The 20,720-nt window shown below is 35.5% G+C and overlaps 1 protein-coding gene across 1 annotated transcript in view; it reads left to right on the top strand.

Moving 5' to 3' along the window:
* The first annotated feature begins 4,604 nt into the window (after positions 1–4,604).
* The window catches only part of Terb1 (telomere repeat binding bouquet formation protein 1), a 36,531-nt gene continuing 20,415 nt past the window's right edge, over positions 4,605–20,720 (top strand). The window contains exons 1-9 of the mRNA XM_046434561.1: positions 4,605–4,635; positions 10,385–10,495; positions 10,680–10,808; positions 11,428–11,559; positions 12,967–13,027; positions 13,116–13,231; positions 13,320–13,442; positions 17,289–17,441; positions 19,308–19,439. Of these exons, the coding sequence (XP_046290517.1) occupies positions 4,605–4,635; positions 10,385–10,495; positions 10,680–10,808; positions 11,428–11,559; positions 12,967–13,027; positions 13,116–13,231; positions 13,320–13,442; positions 17,289–17,441; positions 19,308–19,439 (988 nt within the window). The remainder of the gene's footprint in view (positions 4,636–10,384; positions 10,496–10,679; positions 10,809–11,427; positions 11,560–12,966; positions 13,028–13,115; positions 13,232–13,319; positions 13,443–17,288; positions 17,442–19,307; positions 19,440–20,720) is intronic.

Below are 20,720 nucleotides of genomic sequence, written 5' to 3'. Positions count from 1 at the left end.
CAGACATAAGGAACACTTTTCCAGAAAGAAATCAACAAAATTCACAATCATATTTAAAAAGTATCACATCTCTTTCAGTAAATGATAATCCTAGCGGATGACACATGTCAGAATATAGATTATTTGAACAACACAATTAATAAGCTTGATCTAAATGACACACATGGAATCCTGAATTCAACACTTTAAGAACCATGGAATAATTATGAAAGGTAACCACATGTAAGACTACAAAGCAAACTTTTGTAAAAAAAAAAAAAAAAGGTGTTCTTCAAACAATATTCTGTGACTAAAATGCAATGTGTAAAAATCTTAAATTTCATTTTGAAGAATACTACAGTTGAGAATGGGAGTCGTTTAGATGGACCTAACGGTGAACTGAAAATACAGAAGGGAGAGCAAGGCCGAGTTTCCGACTTACAGCTGAAGGGTGATATGATTCAATATCTCAAGGCCCCCAAACTGCCTGCAAATTAGTTTCTGAGGCCAGTGTCCCTAAGCAAGAAGTGTTTGATGAGGTGCGGGTGGGGGTGGGGTTCGTTTTTCTTGGATCCTAATGGGTCATGCCCTTGCTGGCTGTCCTTCATCTTATGGGTTGCCTTTCCCACAGCCGTAGCGGCAGGCACTGACCCTTCACAGTAACTCACTTCCCTCCCCGACGCTCCCATGATGTGGATTTTATTGTAGAGGCATGGAGCAGGACCATTAGATAAGTCAAGGCCTTAACTCTAATTGGAGACCCAAGAGTCCTGATCTTTTGGTCTAGGCGGAGGGAAGTACACCAGGCCTGAACTGAGGCTGAGGCCCGACTGGGCGGCTGTGTGGCAGGACTATCCCTCCATGGAAACAAACAAACAAAAAAACTCAGGCACTAGGGAAATAAACGCAGAACACAGGCTGTGGGGCAGGCTGGGAAGAGCTGGGTTGAGGCCTGTGCATGCGCAATACTTGCGTGCGAACCCAGCGATGGCCCAGGCCTCGTCAATCCAAGCCCACTCTTTTCGGGGGCAAACGCCCTTCCGGATAAAGGAAACCATAAAACCTGGAGGCGGTGAGATTAGGGGACAGGACATCCCCCCTAATTGTGATTTTCCTCCATCCAAACTCTTGATGACCACACATTGGTTCCTCCTGTTCTTAAGAACGTCAGGGACTAGGGGAGGCAAGGCTCCGCGTGAGGATAGGCGTTCCTGCCGGAAGTCCCACCAGCGGAAGTGAATCTGGCCCTTGAGCGGGAAACTCAGTCAAGGCAGCGCTTAGGCGAGCTCAAGGCATCCTATGCTCTTCAAACTGAGGGTAAAGCCTGCGGACTGCGTTCCCACGCGTTGGGGTCGTTTTATTCCAGCCTGGGGTCCCGTCCATTACCTCCTGTGGAAGACTGGCTGCCCAGTTCTGCCCTCAGTGTGCCTGGGATGCTACACTCCCCCGAGGGTCTTTACTTACCGGCCCACCGCGAGGCGTTGAGCTGAGGCGGTGCCTTCCAGAGCAGGCACTCAGACCCTTCTGCAGCCCCCGCAGCTCCTGGTGGGAGAGATCCTTGCCTTGTTTCCCTTAGTTAGGCGTCTGTCACGCGCAGCGCCAGGTGCCTCCCAGGTGGTAGTGGCTGGTGAGATAGCGGCTCAGACCCAGGGCGAGGCCGCGTGCCCGAGGCCGTAGCGGCGCCGGCGGTAGGTGGGCCGGGTGCTCGGCTAGGCCGCCCTCTGACTGCGCCTGCTCTTCACCAGGAGCCTGGTGGAGAAGAACCCCGGGGACCGCCTGTGCTCTTCAGAAGGAACCCTCGGCTCCTCAGGTGAGCCAGGCCGCGGTATCATTGAATGGCATTTGAGGAAGCAGGGTGGTTAGGATCCCTTCTGAAAAGATTCCCGGTGTTAGCTGGGTGAGGCGGCGAGGGGTCGTGCAACCATCTACCGTTAATATTGTGGGGCCAATTGATCCCTAAGCGCGTTTCCTGGGACCTGAACGATTGTTATTTCACAAACCATTTGAACTGTTCTAACAGAAAATTCCTGTTTCATGTTGCATGTTTGCCCTTCCTCCTAGCCTCTCCATTAAGAGATCGTTTTCCGCCAGGTGTGAGTCAAAGCTAAGCAGCCACTGTTAATGATGGCAATTAGTGGCAGGATTTTCAGCCCTCTCTGCCAGCCTTATGCGCGGAAAAAATGTCATTTTTCTTTTCTGATAATTTGGGATAATATGTAAGTTCCAAAAAAGTTTTTGATCTAACATTTTGTAAGTTAAGTGAAAGGGGCTGGGCATAGGTGTAACTCCGTGGTAGATCACCCTGGATTCAATAACGTGGGCGGGGGGAGTGTGAGAGAGGGGGCCGTAGGTTAGACTAATTAAAATGAGGAGATAGTTCTTAAGCTCCCCCACAAAATAAAAACACCATTATATGATACAGTTGTCCATTTATAACAGTTTTTAAAATCTTTTTTCCAAATGTTAGCCAGTTTGCTCAATGGTAAAAAATCTGTATGAGTCAGTCTAATAAAGGATAAAATCTACGGGCTTCAGATCTTCTTGATTCCCATTCCAACCCCTAGCTGTTTGAACTTGGGCAAATCATTTAACCTTTTGTCATCTATCTTCATCAATATGGCGCCTTCATAAAAATTTTTGCAAAGACTAATAATATAATATTAATGTAGTGTAAAGAACCTAGAGCCTGGCCTACAGTAGATATGTACTGAATATTATAAGCCATTATATTATAAATAAGTAGAAAAATAGGAAATAGTAGAATAAAATACAATAGAACCACCCTAAGACAACTGTTAATATATTTCTGTTTATTCAATCTTATTTTGCCTTTTATACCATAATTTGTAAGTGTTTTTTGTTCTTGTTAACTTTGTAACTTAAGTGTTTTTCCTAGCTATTAGAATTTTCTAGTAAATGTCAATGTCTCATCCTGAAGATGTACTAGTGTAATAATCATTTCTTTTTTTTAGTTGTAGATGGACACATTTGTTTATTTATTTATTTAGATGTGTTGTTGAGGATCAAATCCAGTGCCTCTCACATGCTGGGCAAGCACTGTACTGCTGAACATACACCATTTCTATTTTAATGTGATAAGAAGTTAGAAATAGCAAAACTAGTATAAATTTTACACTAGTTTATAAAAGATTCTCACATTTGTTATTTTTTAAACTTTTTTTTTTTGCTTAGGAATTTTATTTTCATTTTGAGAGTAAGAATGAAAAATAAAAAGGATTATTGGGTATCTTTCTTTGACAACATATTGGAGTAAACAAGAACTTGAATTCCATAAGTCCTGATTTGTTGTTTTAAATTCATTGAACTCTGTTTTTGAAATAATTAATTTAGCATTCTAAAGTAGAACATGTAAAATGCCATATCAGAGTTGCTAATTATTTTAAAACTTCTTCCTGGGTACACACCTGTAATCCCAGTGACTTTAGAGCCTGAGGCAGGAGGATTGAAAGCTTGAGGCCAGCCTCAGCAACTTATCGAGATCCTGTCTAGATAGATAGATAGATAGATAGACAGACGGTCAGACCTGGGATGTAGCTCATGGTAAAATAGCCCTAGGTTTGATCCCTAGTTCCAAAATAAATAAATTAATTAAATAAATTCTTCTAACAAATGATATATACAAAATTTAAGCATAGTGGTAGAATACCATGCTGAAAATACATGTGTTGTTGGAAAAATGTTTAGTATTTTTTCTTTTCTTATTTCCAGGCACTGAACCCAGGAGTACTTAACCACTGAGCCACATCCCCGGCATTGCCCCTCCTTTTTTTTTTTTTTTTTTTTTTTAATTTTGAGTCAGTGTCTTGCTAAGTTGCTTAGGGCCTTGATAAATTGCTGAGGCTGTCCTTGAACTTGTGATCCTCCTTTCTCAGCCTCCTGAGTCCCTGGGATTACAGGCATGTGCCATCATTTCCAGTGAAAAAATGTTTTTTTAAAAAATATATATATTTTTAGTTGCAGATGGACACAATACCTTTATTTTGTTTATTTATTTTTATGTGGTGCTGAGGCTCGAACCCAGTGCCTCACATGTGCGAGGCAAGGACTCCACTCCTGAGCCACAACCCCAGCCACGAAAAAAAATGTTTTATATTATTAAACTTAGCTTGTGAAGAAAAATGGAGATCTAAAGAGAGTATCCTGGATCTGTGTTTTAAACCTCTGATTCCTGGAAGGATTTTCAACTGAAATTGGGATGGAGATTTACAGGAAAGAAAATAAGGAAATAGGACCCAAGAAGGACTAGTTAGGTTTAATCAGTCAGTCATTTGTTTAATAAAATTTGTTGGGTGCCTATGGTGCTTCAGAACACTAGATGTGTTTATGTATGTTTTCAAATTTAATTCTAGTAACAACTCCATACAGTAGAAATATCAGTCCTATTTTATAGGTAAGGAAACTGAATCTCGGAGAATTTAAGCAATGTGCCCAGTATCATACATCTATTAAATTGAAGATTAAATCCCTGGTTTTCTGGCTTCAGGAAAACTGTTTTTGCCTACTTCCTTTACATTTATATTTCTGGCATTCTTTAAAATGGATTTAAATTGAGAAAATTCCTCTACTTTACAGATGTAATATAAGGAAAAAGAATACAGACAAACATGGAAAGTGAGGATACAAAGAAAATACAAGGTGAGAAATTCATGAATCATATCTGCAGTCAGTTCTATAATATATTTGTGGGATATACTTCAGATTATCTGACTGGATCCAGGAAATGAGTCATTCAGCAATTTACAGAAATATTGAGCACCTTCTCTGGTTCTCACATTATTCCTGCCTTCAGGAAACTGACAATGGAGAATAATGTTCTGAATGCCGAATGATAGTTGATTTAATGATAGTATATAAAAGTATATAACAGTGGGAACCTGAGAGGACCACTGTTAAAGTATGCCTGGAGGTGTAGATGTCAGTATTATTCTTGGAAAGATGGAAACAGAATCCCTAGACATGGAGGGGGTTAACCACAGAGGAAATAATAATAATAAAGTATGGGGAATAACATTCCCTAATGCATGCTATCCCATGGTTTTAGCTTAAGAAAAGGACCCTCAAAAAAGAGAGACATTTCAGAAAGGGGGAAAGAAAGAGTCAAGAATTTGATGTCTTGAAAATCAGTCTTAGGAGAATGCTTCATGAAAAAGATTGCTTAAGATCATTAGTGTCAGATGTCACAGATGAGAACTGAATTATCCCCTGGATTTTGAATTTAGGATGTTGTTAGTTTTATTAACAATACATTTGATAAAGTTCAGTATATTTAGAATATATATATTAGAGTGGAGTATATTTAGGTCTGTGTGGGAAATGAAGATGTGAAGACAGTATTGAATAGCTTATTCTTTTTAAAAACTTAAGATATATAGTAGTAGTTGGAGGTTAAAATGTGAAGGGAGTCTCTCTTTTTTTTTTTTTTTTGTTAGTGTCGGGGGGGATAGAAACCAGGACCTTGTATTTGCTAGGTAAATGCTATACCGCTGAGCTGTACTCCCCAAACTCCTTTGTGTGTGTGTGTGTGTGTGTGTGTGTGTGTGTGTTATACTGTATTGCCTAGACAGGCCTCAAACTTCTGGACTCAAGGGATCCTCCTGACTCATCCTCCCAAGCAAGTGGGATTATAGACTTGTACCACAGTGCCAAGCTTGTCAAGGAAGTCTTACCAGGTCGTAGAGACAAAGAATTTTTGAAGAGAGAATGGAGATTCCAGAAAAAAAGAAATTAAACAATCTGGAGAAATAGGAGTTAATTGTTGGCAATGCCTTTCTCAGACTACTTATCAAACTTCATTTGTCAACCCTCCAACCTCAGTTCCATATCTCACTCTTTCATTTTATGACTTAACTTGGTTGCCCCCAGAAGTAGACCTTTTAGACAAGGATTTGAGTGTAAGTACTTTTTTTGCAAAAAGAATCTCAGGAAACACTGGCTGCAAAATGAGATAGAAAAGGGAAGGCAGACAGAAGAGTACATTATCATGGGTTCTGGAGCAAAACTCCACTAGGAAATTCTACGAGTTGTGTGCCTAACTCATCCCAGCTAAAGGGTGAAGGGTATTTATCCATCAGTTCCCATTGGTCATTCATTTATTAACATTGTGAATTGTATCTAATTGTGATTTTGGTTTGCATTTCCCTAATAGTTAACAATGTTGGGTGTCTTACTTATTATTAACTTATATTTGGAGAAATGTATTTTCAAATCCTTCACACACTTTTAAATTGCCTTTTTGTTATTGAATTTTTAAGAGTTCTCTATGTATTCTGAACATACGCCTTTTATTGGGTATCTGATTGGGAGGTCTCTTCTTCCAGACTGGATTATCTGTTCACATTCTGGATGGTATCTTTTGAAGCTCAAAAGTTTTCCATTTTTAATCAAATTTTCTTTTATTACTTGTGCTTTTGGTATTATATGCGCTTCAGTTTTTGTTTGCTTGTTTTCTTCAGGAATTATTGAAGGAACTTGGTTGCTCAGCCTAGAGAAGATAAATCCAAAATGAAATATGATAGATATAGATGTCATTATATATCTATCAAGTCCCAGTCAACTGGGACTTCCCTTCCCAGTTGCTTTTACTGGGAAGGGAAGGCGTATGATAGGAGATTTTAAAATGAGATGGAAGTATGAAAGAGTGGAGGAGTACATAAGGAAGTTGTTTCTCGCACCCCACCTTGTGTCTAGAATTGAAATTCACATGTCCCATCAACACGTTGTTGATGTAACTTATTGATATCCATAAAAACTTACCATCGTGTAGTTTTTGTTAATATATAAAATGATCACTAAATACTTTCCATTCCCAAAAGAAAACTTGGTGATAGACTTTGTACTATGTTTTTCTTTGATGGCACTAGGGACTTTTCCACTGAGCTACACTCACAGCCCTTTTTATATTTTATTTTGAGACAAGTTGCCCAGGATGCTCTAAGCTTTCAGTCCTATTGTCTCAACCTCCTAAATTACTGGATTATAGGCATGTGCCAGCCCACCCAGCTTGTGCTATGGTTTTTTCACTAACAAACTACGTGACAAACTATTCCATTGAAACAAATTGCCAGCTGGATTTCTTTCAAGAGGAAGACTAAATATTGATTGATAATAGAAATTAGTTAATTTTTAGTATGTTTCTCTGTATTTTTATGTCCTCCCTTCATTCTATATCTTTCAGAACTTTGAATGTTAATTCAGGAATTATGCCAGAGCCTATATATAATTGTATTTAAATCCTTAAAGAGAAGAAATTGTTTAAGGACTATAGTATTATTTGCTGTTTAGTTATAACAAAGTGTACACATTGATTAGTTTTGACACATGTATAACCATGCAAACATCAGCATATTCAAGATGGTGAATATATCCTCCAATGAGCTTTAGTAATCCCTCCCTATGTCCCTTCTTAGGCTCTCTTTTCCCAAGCAACCACCAGTCTGTTTTCTGTTACTTTATATGAGTTTGTGCTTTTTCAATACATGGAATCATATAATGTGTTTTTTCTCTCAGCATAATTATTTTGAGGTTCATCCTTATTTCATGTTAACAGTAGTTAATTCCATTGTGTGGTTATACCATGAGTTGTTTATCCATTCATCTGCTGATAGATATTCTAGTTGATCTGTTTTTTTTTTTTTTTTTTTTGGCTATTCCATATAATGGTGCCATGAGATTTGTATGGACATATATCTGCTTTTTTTAAGTATGTATGTTTGTTTGTTTGTTTAATTATTTATTTATTGGTATTTGTAATTGAACCCAGGCATACTTTAACACTGAGCTACATCCCCAGCCATTTTTATTTTTTATTTTGTAAGAGGTTGTCACTCAGTTTATTAGGGCCTTGCTAAGTTGCTGAGGTTGGCCTCCAACTTTGTAATCTTCCTGTCTCAGACGCCATAATCACTGGGATTGTATGCCACCATGCCTGGCTACATCTCCTTTTTTGGGAGATATACCTTTTATTTCTTTTTTTCTTAACTGATGGCACTAGCTAGACTCTAGTATGATGCTAAAACTAAACAAATCTGTCTTGTTCTTGGCCTTAGATAGTATTCCCTGTTAAGTATGATGCTAGGGTTTTGTTTCATTTTGAATTCATAACTGCCAGGGTTGAAGAAGTTCCCTTCTATTCCAAGATTGCTGACAGTTTTTTTTAATCAAAAATGAATGTTGGATTTTATCAAATGTTATTATACATCTATTGAGATGACCAAAAGGTTTTTATTATATTATATTGTTTGATCTTTTTTTTCAAATCTTAAATCAACCCTCCATCTGGGATAAGCCCACTTGGTCATTCTGGATTTAGTTTGCTAAAATTGTTTAGACTTTTTGCATATATGCTCATGAGGGATATTGGGCTGTAGTTCTCTTTCTAGTGGTTTTAGTTTTGGTATAAGGGTAATGCCAGTTTCAAAGAATAAATTGAGAAGTATTCCTTCTCTCAAACTTTTGAAAAAGCTTGTATAGAATTGGTATTATTTCTTCCTTAAATGTTTGGTGGAATTTACAAATGAAACCATCTGAACCTGGTGTTTTCTTTATGAAAAGGTTTTAAACTATGATTTCAGCTTTCATAGATGTAGGCCTATTCAGGTTATCTGTTTTCTCTTGAGTGAGTTTTGGTGATTTTATATCTTTTAAGCAATTTGTGTATTTCACTTTTTAAGCAATTTGTGTATTTCACCTAAGTCATGGACTGTATAGATATGAAGTTAAACATAATACTCTCTACTCCCTTATTATCTTTGGAATATCTATAGAATCTATGGTAAAGCCATCTCTTTCATTCTTTTTTTTTTTTGGTTCAACAAAATTTATTTTTTGAATTTGTTCTTTTTTTTACATGACAGTAGAGTATATTTTGACATATTATACACACATGGAGTATAACTTATTCTAATTAGGATCTCATTCTAGTGGTTGTAGGTGATGTGGAGTTTCACTATCATGTATTCATATATAAACATAAGAAAGTTATGTCTGATTCATTCTATTGTTTTTCCTCTTCCCATCCTCCTGCCCTTCCCTTCATTCTTCTTTATCTAATTCAATGAACTTCTGTTCTTTCCTCCACCTACTTTATTGTGTGTTAGCATCCACAAATCAAAGAGAACATTTGGCGTGTGGTTTTTTGGGACTGGCTTATTTCACTCAGCATGTTTCCAGTTTACCCAATACTGGCAAATGCCATAATTTCATTCTTCTTTATGTCTGAGTAATATTCCATTGTGTATTTATATTACATTTTCTTTAGCTATTCATCTGTTGAAGGGCACCTATCTTGGGTCTTTCATTCTTTTTTTAAATATCTTTTAGTTGTGGTTGGACACAATGCCTTTATTTTATTTATGTATTTTCATGTGGTGCTGAGGATCGAACCCAGGGCCTTGCATGTGCTAGGCAAGCACTCTACTGGTGAGCCACAATCCTAGCCCTGGTTCTTTCATTCTTGATAGTGGTAATTTGAGTCTGTACTCTTTTTCCTAATTAGTCTGGCTAGAAATTTATCTTATTGTTCTTCTCAAAGGACCCTCTCTATTGGTTTTCTACTTTACTCATTTCTCCTTTCATTTTATAATTTCCTTGATTATTTTGGGTTTTTCTAGTTTTTTAAGGTGAAAGCTGAGGTTTCTGATTTAAGACCCTTCTTTTATAACATAGGTATTTATAAATTACTAATTTATAGATAATATAAATATATAGGTAAATCTATAGATGCTATAAATTTCCTTATAAATACTGCTTCAGGGGCTGGAGATGTGGCTCAAGTGGTAGCGTGCTCGCCTGGCATGCGTGCCGCCCGGGTTCAATCCTCAGCACCACATACAAAACAAAGATGTTGTGTCTGCTGAAAACTATCTCTCTCTCTCTCTCTTTAAAAAATAAATAAATAAATAAATAAATACTGCTTCAGTAGCATCCTACAAATGTTTATATGTTTTCATTTTCATTCTGTTCATTTCTAAATGGCAGATTTTTAAACCACTGTAGCTTTACTTGAAGAGAACAATATTTGTACATTCTATTTCTGTATACCATGTTAGGGTAAAACCAAAGAACTAGAAGAAGTTCATTTTAAGTGCTTTTACTTAAAGAATGTCTTTCTTTTTATACATTTTTTGTTTGTTAGCTTATAAAAGTAATAAATGCTTATTATTTTAAAAATCAAACATTCTAGGGCTGAGGATTTCGCTTCAGTTGATAGAGCTCTTGCCAAGCTTGAGTGGAGCCTGGGTTTAGTCCCTAGCACCATACACACACACACACACACACGTACGTCAAAAGTTAAACATTCCAAAGATATGTAATGGGAAAATGCAATTGAATCATTAGTCTTTGAAAGAAAAATTTAGTTCAAGTTAATCAAATTTTTCTTTTTTAGAAATGAAGACTGACCTGAACTTATTATTGGAATGTCTAAAGTATCAAATGGACAATCCATTTTCACAAAAAGAAGCTTTGGTCACTATTCATTCAATTTGTCAACAAAACAGTAAGATATTATAATGAATTTTATCTGATTCTAGTTACATAGTACTGTGATATCAAATATGCATGTTTTTTCTCTTCTACTCTTACTCTGTATGTTATATTACTTTCTTCAAATGTTTTTTAAATTCTCAACAGAATAATGGAAATAAATATCATTTCTATTTTGTTTTGTTTATACCCAACAGGTAATGCAGGTGTTTATTTTCGGGAAATTGGTGGTTTGATGTTTGTAAAAAATCTTGCAAAGTCAAGTGAGCATAGCATGGTAAAAGAAGCAGCTTTATATACATTAGGAGCAGTTGCAGAAAAAAATGGTAATATGTAAAATTTTATTTATTATCTTTAAAGATATATTTTACCAAAAAGTAATTGTAGAATTAAATTTCTGTTTTACATGTTTGATTAGCTTTATCCAGGTATTTAAATCAAAAGATGTAGATAGTTCACAACCATCTTGTATTCTTTGGGTATAACTCTTCTTTATTTATTTATTTTTATGTGGTGCCGATGATTGAACCCAGTGCCTCACAGGTGCTAGGCAAGTGCTCTACCATTGAGCTACAACCCCAGCCCCAGAGCAAGTTTCTGAATTTTCTTAAATTGTTTTTCTTGGTTTGTTTAGTTATTTATCCTCTTAAGTTTTTGTCTGATTTTATTCAATTTTTTTATTTCGGTTTTTACTGAAAACTGTAAAGGATATTAATACATGTTTGGAGCCTAGAGCCCACTTTTGGTTAAGATACTACTGTTCTAAAGTGTGATACTTAAGTATGATATATCAGTTTGTCAGGAATTTTGTTGTATTTCTAATAAGTATCAAATGAGTTCAGGTGAAGAACCTCTCACAGTTTGGCAGCTTTGTATTTTGTTCAGCATTCTTTAAAACTAGTTCTCACTAATTAATTGAAATTAAAATTATATTTTATATTTCAGTTTACTGTCAGCAAACTTTGTGTACTTCAGAATTATTTGAAGACCTAACTTTATTCTTGTCTAATGATGATTCAAACACAAATTTGAAAAGAATGTCTGTATATGTTATTTTGGGTCTGGTTTCAAACAATAGTAAGTATATTCTTTTATGAATGTTTAGAAACCTTTTAAATAATAAATTGGAATAATCGTTGTTAATCTTTTTATTCTACTCCTTATATCAGTGTCTTTTTTAAATCTCATTAACTTCTGAGAAATACTAGCTTAAAGAAAAAGGAATTAATAGAATACATTTTTATCATTTGATGTTAATTTTCATAAATAGAAAGTGATTTGTACTATTGAACATTTGAGATATAACTTTTTAAAAAATATATTTATTTTTTAGTTGTAGTTGGACACAATACCTTTATTTTATTTATTTTTATGTGGTGCTGAGGATCTAACCCAGGGCCTTGCACATGCTAGGCAAGCACTCAACCACTGAGCCACAACCCCAACCCCAACCCCAGCTCAAGATATAATAACTTTTACAAGAAAAAGCATAGCCTTTAATGAATTTAATTGATTGATTTTTTTTTTAACTGAATTGACGAATTAGTTACAGAGTTTACTGTATCAGCCAGCAATGGTTTTTATTTTAGGATAATATTAGATTTATAGAAAAGTTGCAAATAGAATGTAGAATGTTCTAATACATCTATTGTTCAGTGTTATTATTATTATTACTTTTTTTTAAAATTGTAGATGGACACAATACCTTTATTTTATTTATTCATTTTTATGTGGTGCTGAGGATTGAACCCAGGGCCTCACACTTGCCAGGCACTTGAGCCCTCTACCACTGAGCCACAACCCCAGCCCCTCAGTGTTATTTTTTTTTTTTTTTAACATTGCTTTATTTAGTTCTTCAATTTGTCAAGCATTTTATGGTCATTTAACGTACTTCTAGATTTTATCTTTGTTTTTTTGTAAAACTTATAAAAGACTGAATTTATTTTTTTCTACTTTGGAGCATATTTTAGTACTATAACAGAGAACCATGATGCAAAATCAGTGTTTTATGATTTTTAGAGGAAATTTGAATGTTGTCAATCTCTAAGTATAAATAGTGTCTTTGCCATAATGATGTTAGTTATAAATTTTTATCTACTATAATTCTGTTATATTTTGTAATGATATATTCAGCCAGACATGGTGATGCATGCCTGTAATCCCAGCAACTCAGGAGGCTGAGGCAGGAGGATGCAAGTTCAAAGCCAACCCCAGCAACTTAGCAAGGCCCTAAGCAAGTTAGAAATACCTTGTCTCAAAATAAAAAATTAAAAAGGGCATGGGGGACTGGGGATGTAGTTCAGTTGGTAGAGTGCTTGCCTTGCATGCATAAGGCCCTGGGTTCAATCCCCAGCACCACCCCAAAAAAAGGGGGAGGGGCCTGGGATGTGGGTTAGTGGTTAATTGCCCCTGAATTCACTCTCCAGTATCCCTCCCCCCAAAAAAGTCATATTTATGTAATACATGACTTTTTTTTTTTTTAAGAGAGTGGACAAACACTTGTGAGAGAAACAGGTTGTATTACAGTTCTGTCACAATTATTCAGGTAAGCAAATAGAATTTTTTTTATCGTTATTCATTGCTTAAGACCTTAACCTATTTATATTAATTTACTTTTCTTTTTAACCTAACAGGACAGTTCTTTCAAAATATGAGTTGAATTTGTCAGATAAAAATGTTTTCCAGAGTTATCAGTTATGGTCTTCAGTATGTAGTACTCTGTGTGTCTGTGTCAACAATCCTCAAAATGGTAATTATCTCAAATATTTAAATATAAAGACAGTAATGAAAACTGGTATTTTTCAAATGTCAAATAAAAACTGATTGTCTTCTTTCAGATGAGAATCAAATGTTTTGCTGTTCACTTTTTTCACATGCTAATGAATGGCTAACAAATTGCATGAAACCTGAGATAATTCGCCCTATTTGCTCATTTATTGGACTTACTCTTGCAAATAACAGTAAGTGTTTATTATTCTCTAGGTCATTCTTGAAGAAACATGTTTCAAAGCATAACAAAAATATTGTTAATAGAATTGAGTTGATTTTATTCTAGTAATATGGGTCATTTTGGAAGCATTTAGAGTTTTGAAGATAAAACTGTCTTAAAAGTAGATATTTTGGGACTGGGGCTGGGGCTCAGTGAAGCACTGAGTTCGATCCTCAGCACTACATATAAATAAATAAAAAAATAAAGGTACATCAACAATTAAAATATATTTTTTAAAAAAGTAGATATTTTGGGGAGGATATTTAGAAGATGGTGACAAAAAGTGTTGTTTTTTTTGTGTGTGTGTGTGTGTGAATCTCACCACATAGCCTCATAAAACAGAGCAACTAGGTGGTAAATCTAAAAACAGAAAATGTGTATTTTTGGCCACATGGAATTAAATTAGTAATGAATAAAAATCAACATCTAGAAAAGCCCCAAATATCTGGTAATTAAAGGCCCCAATTGTCAGTGGTGGTATGAGAGGTCACATGACCATAACAGATATTAAAAGAATAATAAAGGAATAGTAGAACAACTTTATGTCAAATAAATTGATGACTTAAATGAATTAGACAAATTCTTTGAAAGATACAACCTACCAAAGTTCACTCAAAAGAAATAGATAACTTGAATATTCTTATGTCTATGAAAGAAATAGAATTTGTAGTTTAAAACCTTAACACAGAGGGAAATCCATACCCTGATGATTTTACTGGTGAAGCCTACCAAGCATTTCAAGAAAACAAAACATTGTATATAAATTATTCCCAGAAATAGAAATGGAAGAAACACTTCCCAAAATATTCTGTAAGGCCAACATTATACCCATACCAAAACTGCCAAAAAGCATTATAAGGAAACTGTAGGCCAGACTGCCTTATGAACAGAGGTGTGAAAATTCTTAACAAGATGTTAATGAATCAAATGTAGGAATAAAGAGAAAGGATAATATATTATGACCAAATGACACATGTCCCAGGAGTGCAAGATTGGTTTAACAGAAAATTTACTGCATTCACAGGAAAAAAAAAAAAAGAACTATAGAACAATCTCAATAGAAAAGATTTGCCATAATTCAATATACATTCATGACAAATCCTCTTGGTAAACTAGGAATAGAAGGGAGTTTCCTTGTTGTGATAAGGGGCCTCTCCACAATACTACAGCTAACATGTATAATGGTAAAAGACTTTAATACTTACTCTGTGAGACTGGGGAAAAAGAAAAGATAAGGACGGTCACTCTCGCTTCATTTCACTTTTTACCATATGTCTTGTCTAATACAACAAGAGAAGAAAATGAAGAAAAGGACTAGAGCTGGAAAAGGAATAAGATTTATTATTATTATTATTATTATTATTTACAAATGACATGACTATCTATAGAACATCCAAAAAAGCTACTAGAACTAATAGTGATTTTAGAAACGTTGCAGGTGGTAGAAACCTTGCTTAGCTTGTGCAAGGCCCTGGATTCAATTTCTAGCACCACAAAATAAAAGGTAACAAAAAAGGGGGGGGGGGGGCAAAAGATTTGAACAGGTAGCTTCTTAAAAAAAAAATTGTATGTTAAATAAGCACTTGAAAAGATACTTGATCATTAATCTTTAGAGAAATCTATAACCCATGTGCACTACCACTATCTATGCACTAGCATGACTAAAAGTAAAAAAAAAAAATTGGCAATGTTAAATATTGGTGAAAATGTGGAACAATTAGAACTTTTATACATTGCTGATGCAGTCTATATTCAGGTGTTTTAATACTCAGAGGACTATATTTCTAGAATTCTGAATATTGGAACCTATTTCTTTGGTACCTTATCATTTCTTTTTTCTCTCAATGCCAGCTTAAAAGATTGATAAATATATGACTTCATTACTCTCAAAAAATTAGTATGAAATATAAATTAGGGCTAATGACGTACTCAGAGGTGAAATACTTGCCTATCATGTGTGAAGCCCTGGGTTCAATCCCCAGTAGCTTGTAAAAACAAAAACAAATATAAATTAGAGGAAATTTGAAATATTCAGAATACAAGTATAAAGCAGAATGTTCCTCTGCATATAAGCTTGAATTTTTGTTACTTAGGCTATAAATAAGCACCTTTGTGGCAATAGAGAGCCAGTTTTCATCTAAGCATTTAAAAATACTTCATTTTTTTCTGAGTACAGTAGCACTTGCCTGTAATCTCAGCTATTTAGGAAGTTGAGGCAGGAGGATCTCAAGTTCTAGGCCAGCCTGGGCAACTTAGTGAGACCCCGTCTTAAAGATTAAAAAGGGCTGGGGGTATAGCTCCCCCAGCTACACCCTGGTGGTAAAGTGCCCCTGGCTATGCACGTATACGTACATACACACATACACCCATGGTTGTGTCTATACTTAATACATCCTTTTGGAGAGTTCAAAGTTTAACTCAGTAGTAGAACCCTTGCCTATCATACATTAGGCCCTGGGTTTAATCCCTAGCACAAGAGGAGGGGCAGTGATGTGGGGAGATGGGAAACTCCTTCCTTCCCTCTTTCTTCCCTTCCTCCCTCCTTCCTTCCATTCATTCCCAGCTCTTTTTATTTTTAATTTTTATTTATTTATTTATTTATTTGGTGCTAGGGAATTGTACCCAGGGATATTTTACTACTGAGCTACATCCTCAGCCCTTTTTATTTTTTATTTTGAGACAGAGTTTCATTAGTTGCTTAGAACCTCACTAATTTGCTGACACTGACCTCAAACTTGTCATCCTCCTAACTCAGCGTCTGAATTACTGGGATTTCAGGCATGTACCACCGCACCCGGCTAGAATTTACTCTTTGAAAAAGTTTTTAAGTTAAAAATACTCTTTAAGCCATGCACATGCATGTACAAAAAAAAAAAAAAATACTCTTTAAGCTGTTTTGGAGTCTCCATGATATTGAAAATGCTTGCTTGTCCTTAAATAATATTTCCTTAGAGTTTCTTTCTCAGATGTAGAAAATTCTGGATGTAATATTTTTAGATTAATATTCTATTACATTAAACAATACAAAAATTATTTTTTGCTTTAAATCATCTTGGCTTTATTTTATGGAACTAGGCTAAACTGGAAAAAAGATTTGTGACAGAATTATATCCATTTGTTTTAAGTCTGTTTTTGGGATAGGGGCTGTGGAGACTATTGAATCCATAAACCCCCCCGGGGATATTTCCCCTTCAGAATCATTTGCAACAGGGAAAAAATGGACTTTAAACTTAAAAATATGTATGTGTCATTGAACTTTTGTCTAGAATAGTTGTTATAGCTCAGTAACATAGTTTTATGCTCCAAGAAGTTAAAAAAGTTTTGTTTATAAGATGGATGAGATATGGTTTTGGAACAGTTAAATACTTTGCCCTTTGTAGATTTGAGCAATCTGCAAAGGAATTGTGTTATGTTGGAATTTCAGAAAATGGTCTCTTGCTATTTTTTATTCTAAGCTAAATTATTAAGTCTGTTCCTTAGAGCTCTATTGAAAGGCTTGTTTAATACCGTTGAAGGATAGTTTAATAATGTCTTTCTTACAAAATACAACAGTTATTACTAAATGAAATGAAAAACTTTACACAGAAGAAAGCAATATTGTACAATACACGTGTTTGTACTATGTCAAAGTGAAGTGCTTGCATAAATAAGTAATTTATCATATGATTATGTATATGCACAGGTAAAGACTAGATGTTTAATTCTTGGAAATTTTTAGTAAGTATTTGAAAAGTCAAGTTAATGTTGTACAAATTAATTGAATGAAACCACATGTTTTGTTTAAGATATTAATAGTTCTGCTACTTTATTCCTTAAGCATATGTTCAGAAATACTTTATATCTGTGGGTGGACTGGATGTATTGTCCCAAGTTCTTGTACAACTGGAATCTGATTCTCACAAGGCTCTTTCCAGTGCTAAACTTGCAGTGGTGGTGACAAAGACAGTGGATGCATGTATTGCTGATAATCGTAAGTAAAAATGCTTAGTAAGTTTTCTACAGTTAAATTTTGTTAGAATTTAGCATGGTGAGGGTTGAAATGGGAGATTAAACACTAACATGGATTAGGCTTCCAGCTTCTCACAAGTGGAAAGGAATCTTAGAAATTATCTAGTCTAATACTTTATTATCCCATGCAAATTACAATTTCACTAAGAATTCATATAGGTCTCTGACTTCAAGCCTAATGATAGAATCAAAAGAAGATCCTGGGCTAGGATTGTGGCTCAGTGGTACAGTGGTTGCCTGGCATATTTGAGGCACTTGGTTAGATTCTCAGCGCCTCATATAAATAAATAAATAAATGTCCAACAACTAATATTAACAAAAAAGAAGATCCTATCATTCCTAAACCTTTATTTCACTGAAAAAAATCAGCATTAAATATTTTAGATGAGAAATCAAGGGCCATTTTTGTGACATAAGGAATGGAAAACTCAATTTATAGTTTTTTAAACAATATTTTATTAGTTGTTGATGGACCTTTTTTTTTTAAGAGAGAGAATTTTTTAATATTTATTTTTTAGTTTTTCGGCAGATACAACATCTTTGTTTGTATGTGGTGCTGAGGATCGAACCCAGGCCGCACGCATGCCAGGCAAGCGCACTACCGCTTGAGCCACATCCCCAGCCCTGTTGATGGACCTTTATTTATTTATGTGTGGTGCTGAGAATTGAACCAGTGCCTCACACATGTTAGACAGGTGCTCTACACTGAGCCACAACCCCAGCCCCCCAATTTATAGATTTTTAAGAATTGTATGAAGAATTAAGAATGCCTTTTTCTAATGAATAGTTGGCCTGACTTACCCAACACTCCATAGCTAGTAGAAGAGCCAGACTTGTACACATGACTGCTTCTCATTTGTACAGACAGCAAGGCATTGCTAGGTGTGGCAGCACAAACCTGTAATCCCAGCTACTCATAAGGCTGAGGCAAGAGAATTGCAATTTTGAAGCCAGCCTCAGCAACTTAGTAAGACACTGTCTCAAAATAAAAAGGGATAAGGGTATAACTCAGTGATAGACCACCCCACAATTCAATTCCCAGTACCAAACACACACACAAAACCCACTGAGGAATGATTTCTGTATAGCTTTGTAATAAGAAACTCTATTGTCATTCAGAGAGAACCAAAAAAATGTAGATGGTCTTTTAAAAAGAAGTTATTGAATGCCTGTATATTTTGAGCTCCAAAGAGATAAAAGGATTAAAATATAGTCCCTTAAGGAATTCCCAGCATTCTTGTCTATACCAGTATTGTTAGACTCTGGGTGAACCTTATTAAAATTCCCATGAGAGAAGTATAACTTAAGTAGACTTTTGAATTTTGTCATTTCTTCAGTACAGATTCACATATGCTTCATTACATCATTAACATCACTAGAACTTTGGTCAGTTAAGAGAATATTTCAATGTTAGGATAGGATTAGATGAGATTGTCTTTATTGTCCAATGAACATAAGAGGCGATATGTCAGGTGACAATGGGCATATTCAGCTTTTAGGAAAGCAGAATGTACATGCAACATTATGCAGAATAATTAAGAAGAAACCATTATTCAAAAAATTTGCTTTAGAAGGATTAATGAAGACTATTACAGCAAATCATCATCTTATTACAGTGAATTCAGTTATACGTATACATATGATATATGTATAACTAAATTTATACATATATATTAGATATTTATATATATTTTAGATATTGTATAGATACAATATTCTTCCTGGATAAACTCTTCAAAACATAGCATATGTAAAAAGAAGTATCATATGTATATTTCTAAGTTTTAAGTTTGTACTTACTTTTTTTTCTCTTATTTTATACTAATAGCTGCTTTTGGAATAGTACTATCCAAATACCACATCGTTTCCAAACTTTTGACATTACTGTCCAATGAAAGTCTGGATTCAGGAGAAAAATTTAGCATTATACTTGCTCTTGGTCATTGCACAGAGTATTGTGGTAAGTATTGAATTAGTGTGCTGTTTTTTTGAGAGAGAGAGAGAATTTTTTAATATTTATTTTTTAGTTTTTGGCGGACACAACATCTTTGTTTATATGTGGTTCTGAGGATCGAACCCGGGCCGCACGCATGCCAGACGAGCGCGCTACCGCTTGAGCCACATCCCCAGCCTAGTGTGCTATTAAAACAGTGGAAATACACTGGTGTTTCCCCCCACTAGTCATAGGAAAAGCTTAAAATATTGCCTTTTGCTGAGTGTGGTGGTGGTATAGGTTTATAATTCCAGGAAGTTGAGGCATCTGAGCAACTTAATGAGGCCCTGTCTCAAACTAAAAAATAAAAGGGACTGGGATGTACCTTGGTGATAGAATGCTTGCCTAGCATGCACAAAGTCCTGGGCTCAATCCACAAATATAAATATGGAAAATAAACAAATTATTGCCTTTCTCCCAGTCATTAAGATCTCTAATCATTTTAGTTCTTCATCTTCCTTCAGACATTATATTCAGTCATTCACCGAGACCTGTGGTTCTACTTTTCTTTTCCCTTCTTATCTCTTTCCGTAAATCACCAGTAGTGCTACCCTCCTAATTTAGGACTGCACCTCTTCAACATCTTTCACACAGTAGCTACCTCCCTATGCTCCTTTTCTTCTTCTTTTTTTTTAAGTACTGGAGATTGATGCCAGTCGCTATACCACTGAGCTATATCCCCAGCCCTTTTAAATTTTATTTTGAGATAGGGTCTTGCTAAGTTTCCCAGGCTCACCTTGAACTTGATCCTATTGCCTTAGTCTCTGGGATAGCTGGGATTATAGGCCTGCATACCACACCTAGTTTCCCTAACTCCATTTTCAGTCCCCTTTTCACATTGCTGCACAAATTTGACCCTATATTACTTGTTGAAAACCTTTGCAGGTTCTTTCTTCTGCTACCTGTTACTCTATCCTGTCTATTCCCTTTCTTCTTCCCCTTCCATTTTCCTCCCTTTCTCCACTTTCATCCTATTATTAATATCCTCTCTCCAGTCTATTCTTTCTTTCCAACCCTATCCACTTCTATTTCTCTCACTCTCTTCAAATCTTCCTCCTCTTACCCCTTTCCACTTTTCTACTCTTCTCTGTCTTTCTCCTCTTGCTTTTTCTACTCATTCTTCTTCTCTATCCATTTCTCTATTCTTTCTGTTAGCCTCTCTGTAATTAGTACCAACTCTACTTTTCTTTAATCCAAAATGAAGACAGTTTACTTTTCTGAGGTATGATACTACTCTGTGGCTGCATT

The sequence above is a fragment of the Marmota monax genome, unplaced genomic scaffold (genome assembly GCF_021218885.2).
Source record: "Marmota monax isolate L192 unplaced genomic scaffold, Marmota_monax_Labrador192_F-V1.1 WCK01_AAM20220418_F8-fsc00024, whole genome shotgun sequence".
Lineage (NCBI taxonomy): Eukaryota > Metazoa > Chordata > Mammalia > Rodentia > Sciuridae > Marmota > Marmota monax.
Note: the sequence above shows the minus strand (reverse complement) of the source record. Positions and strands in the feature narration are given on the sequence as shown.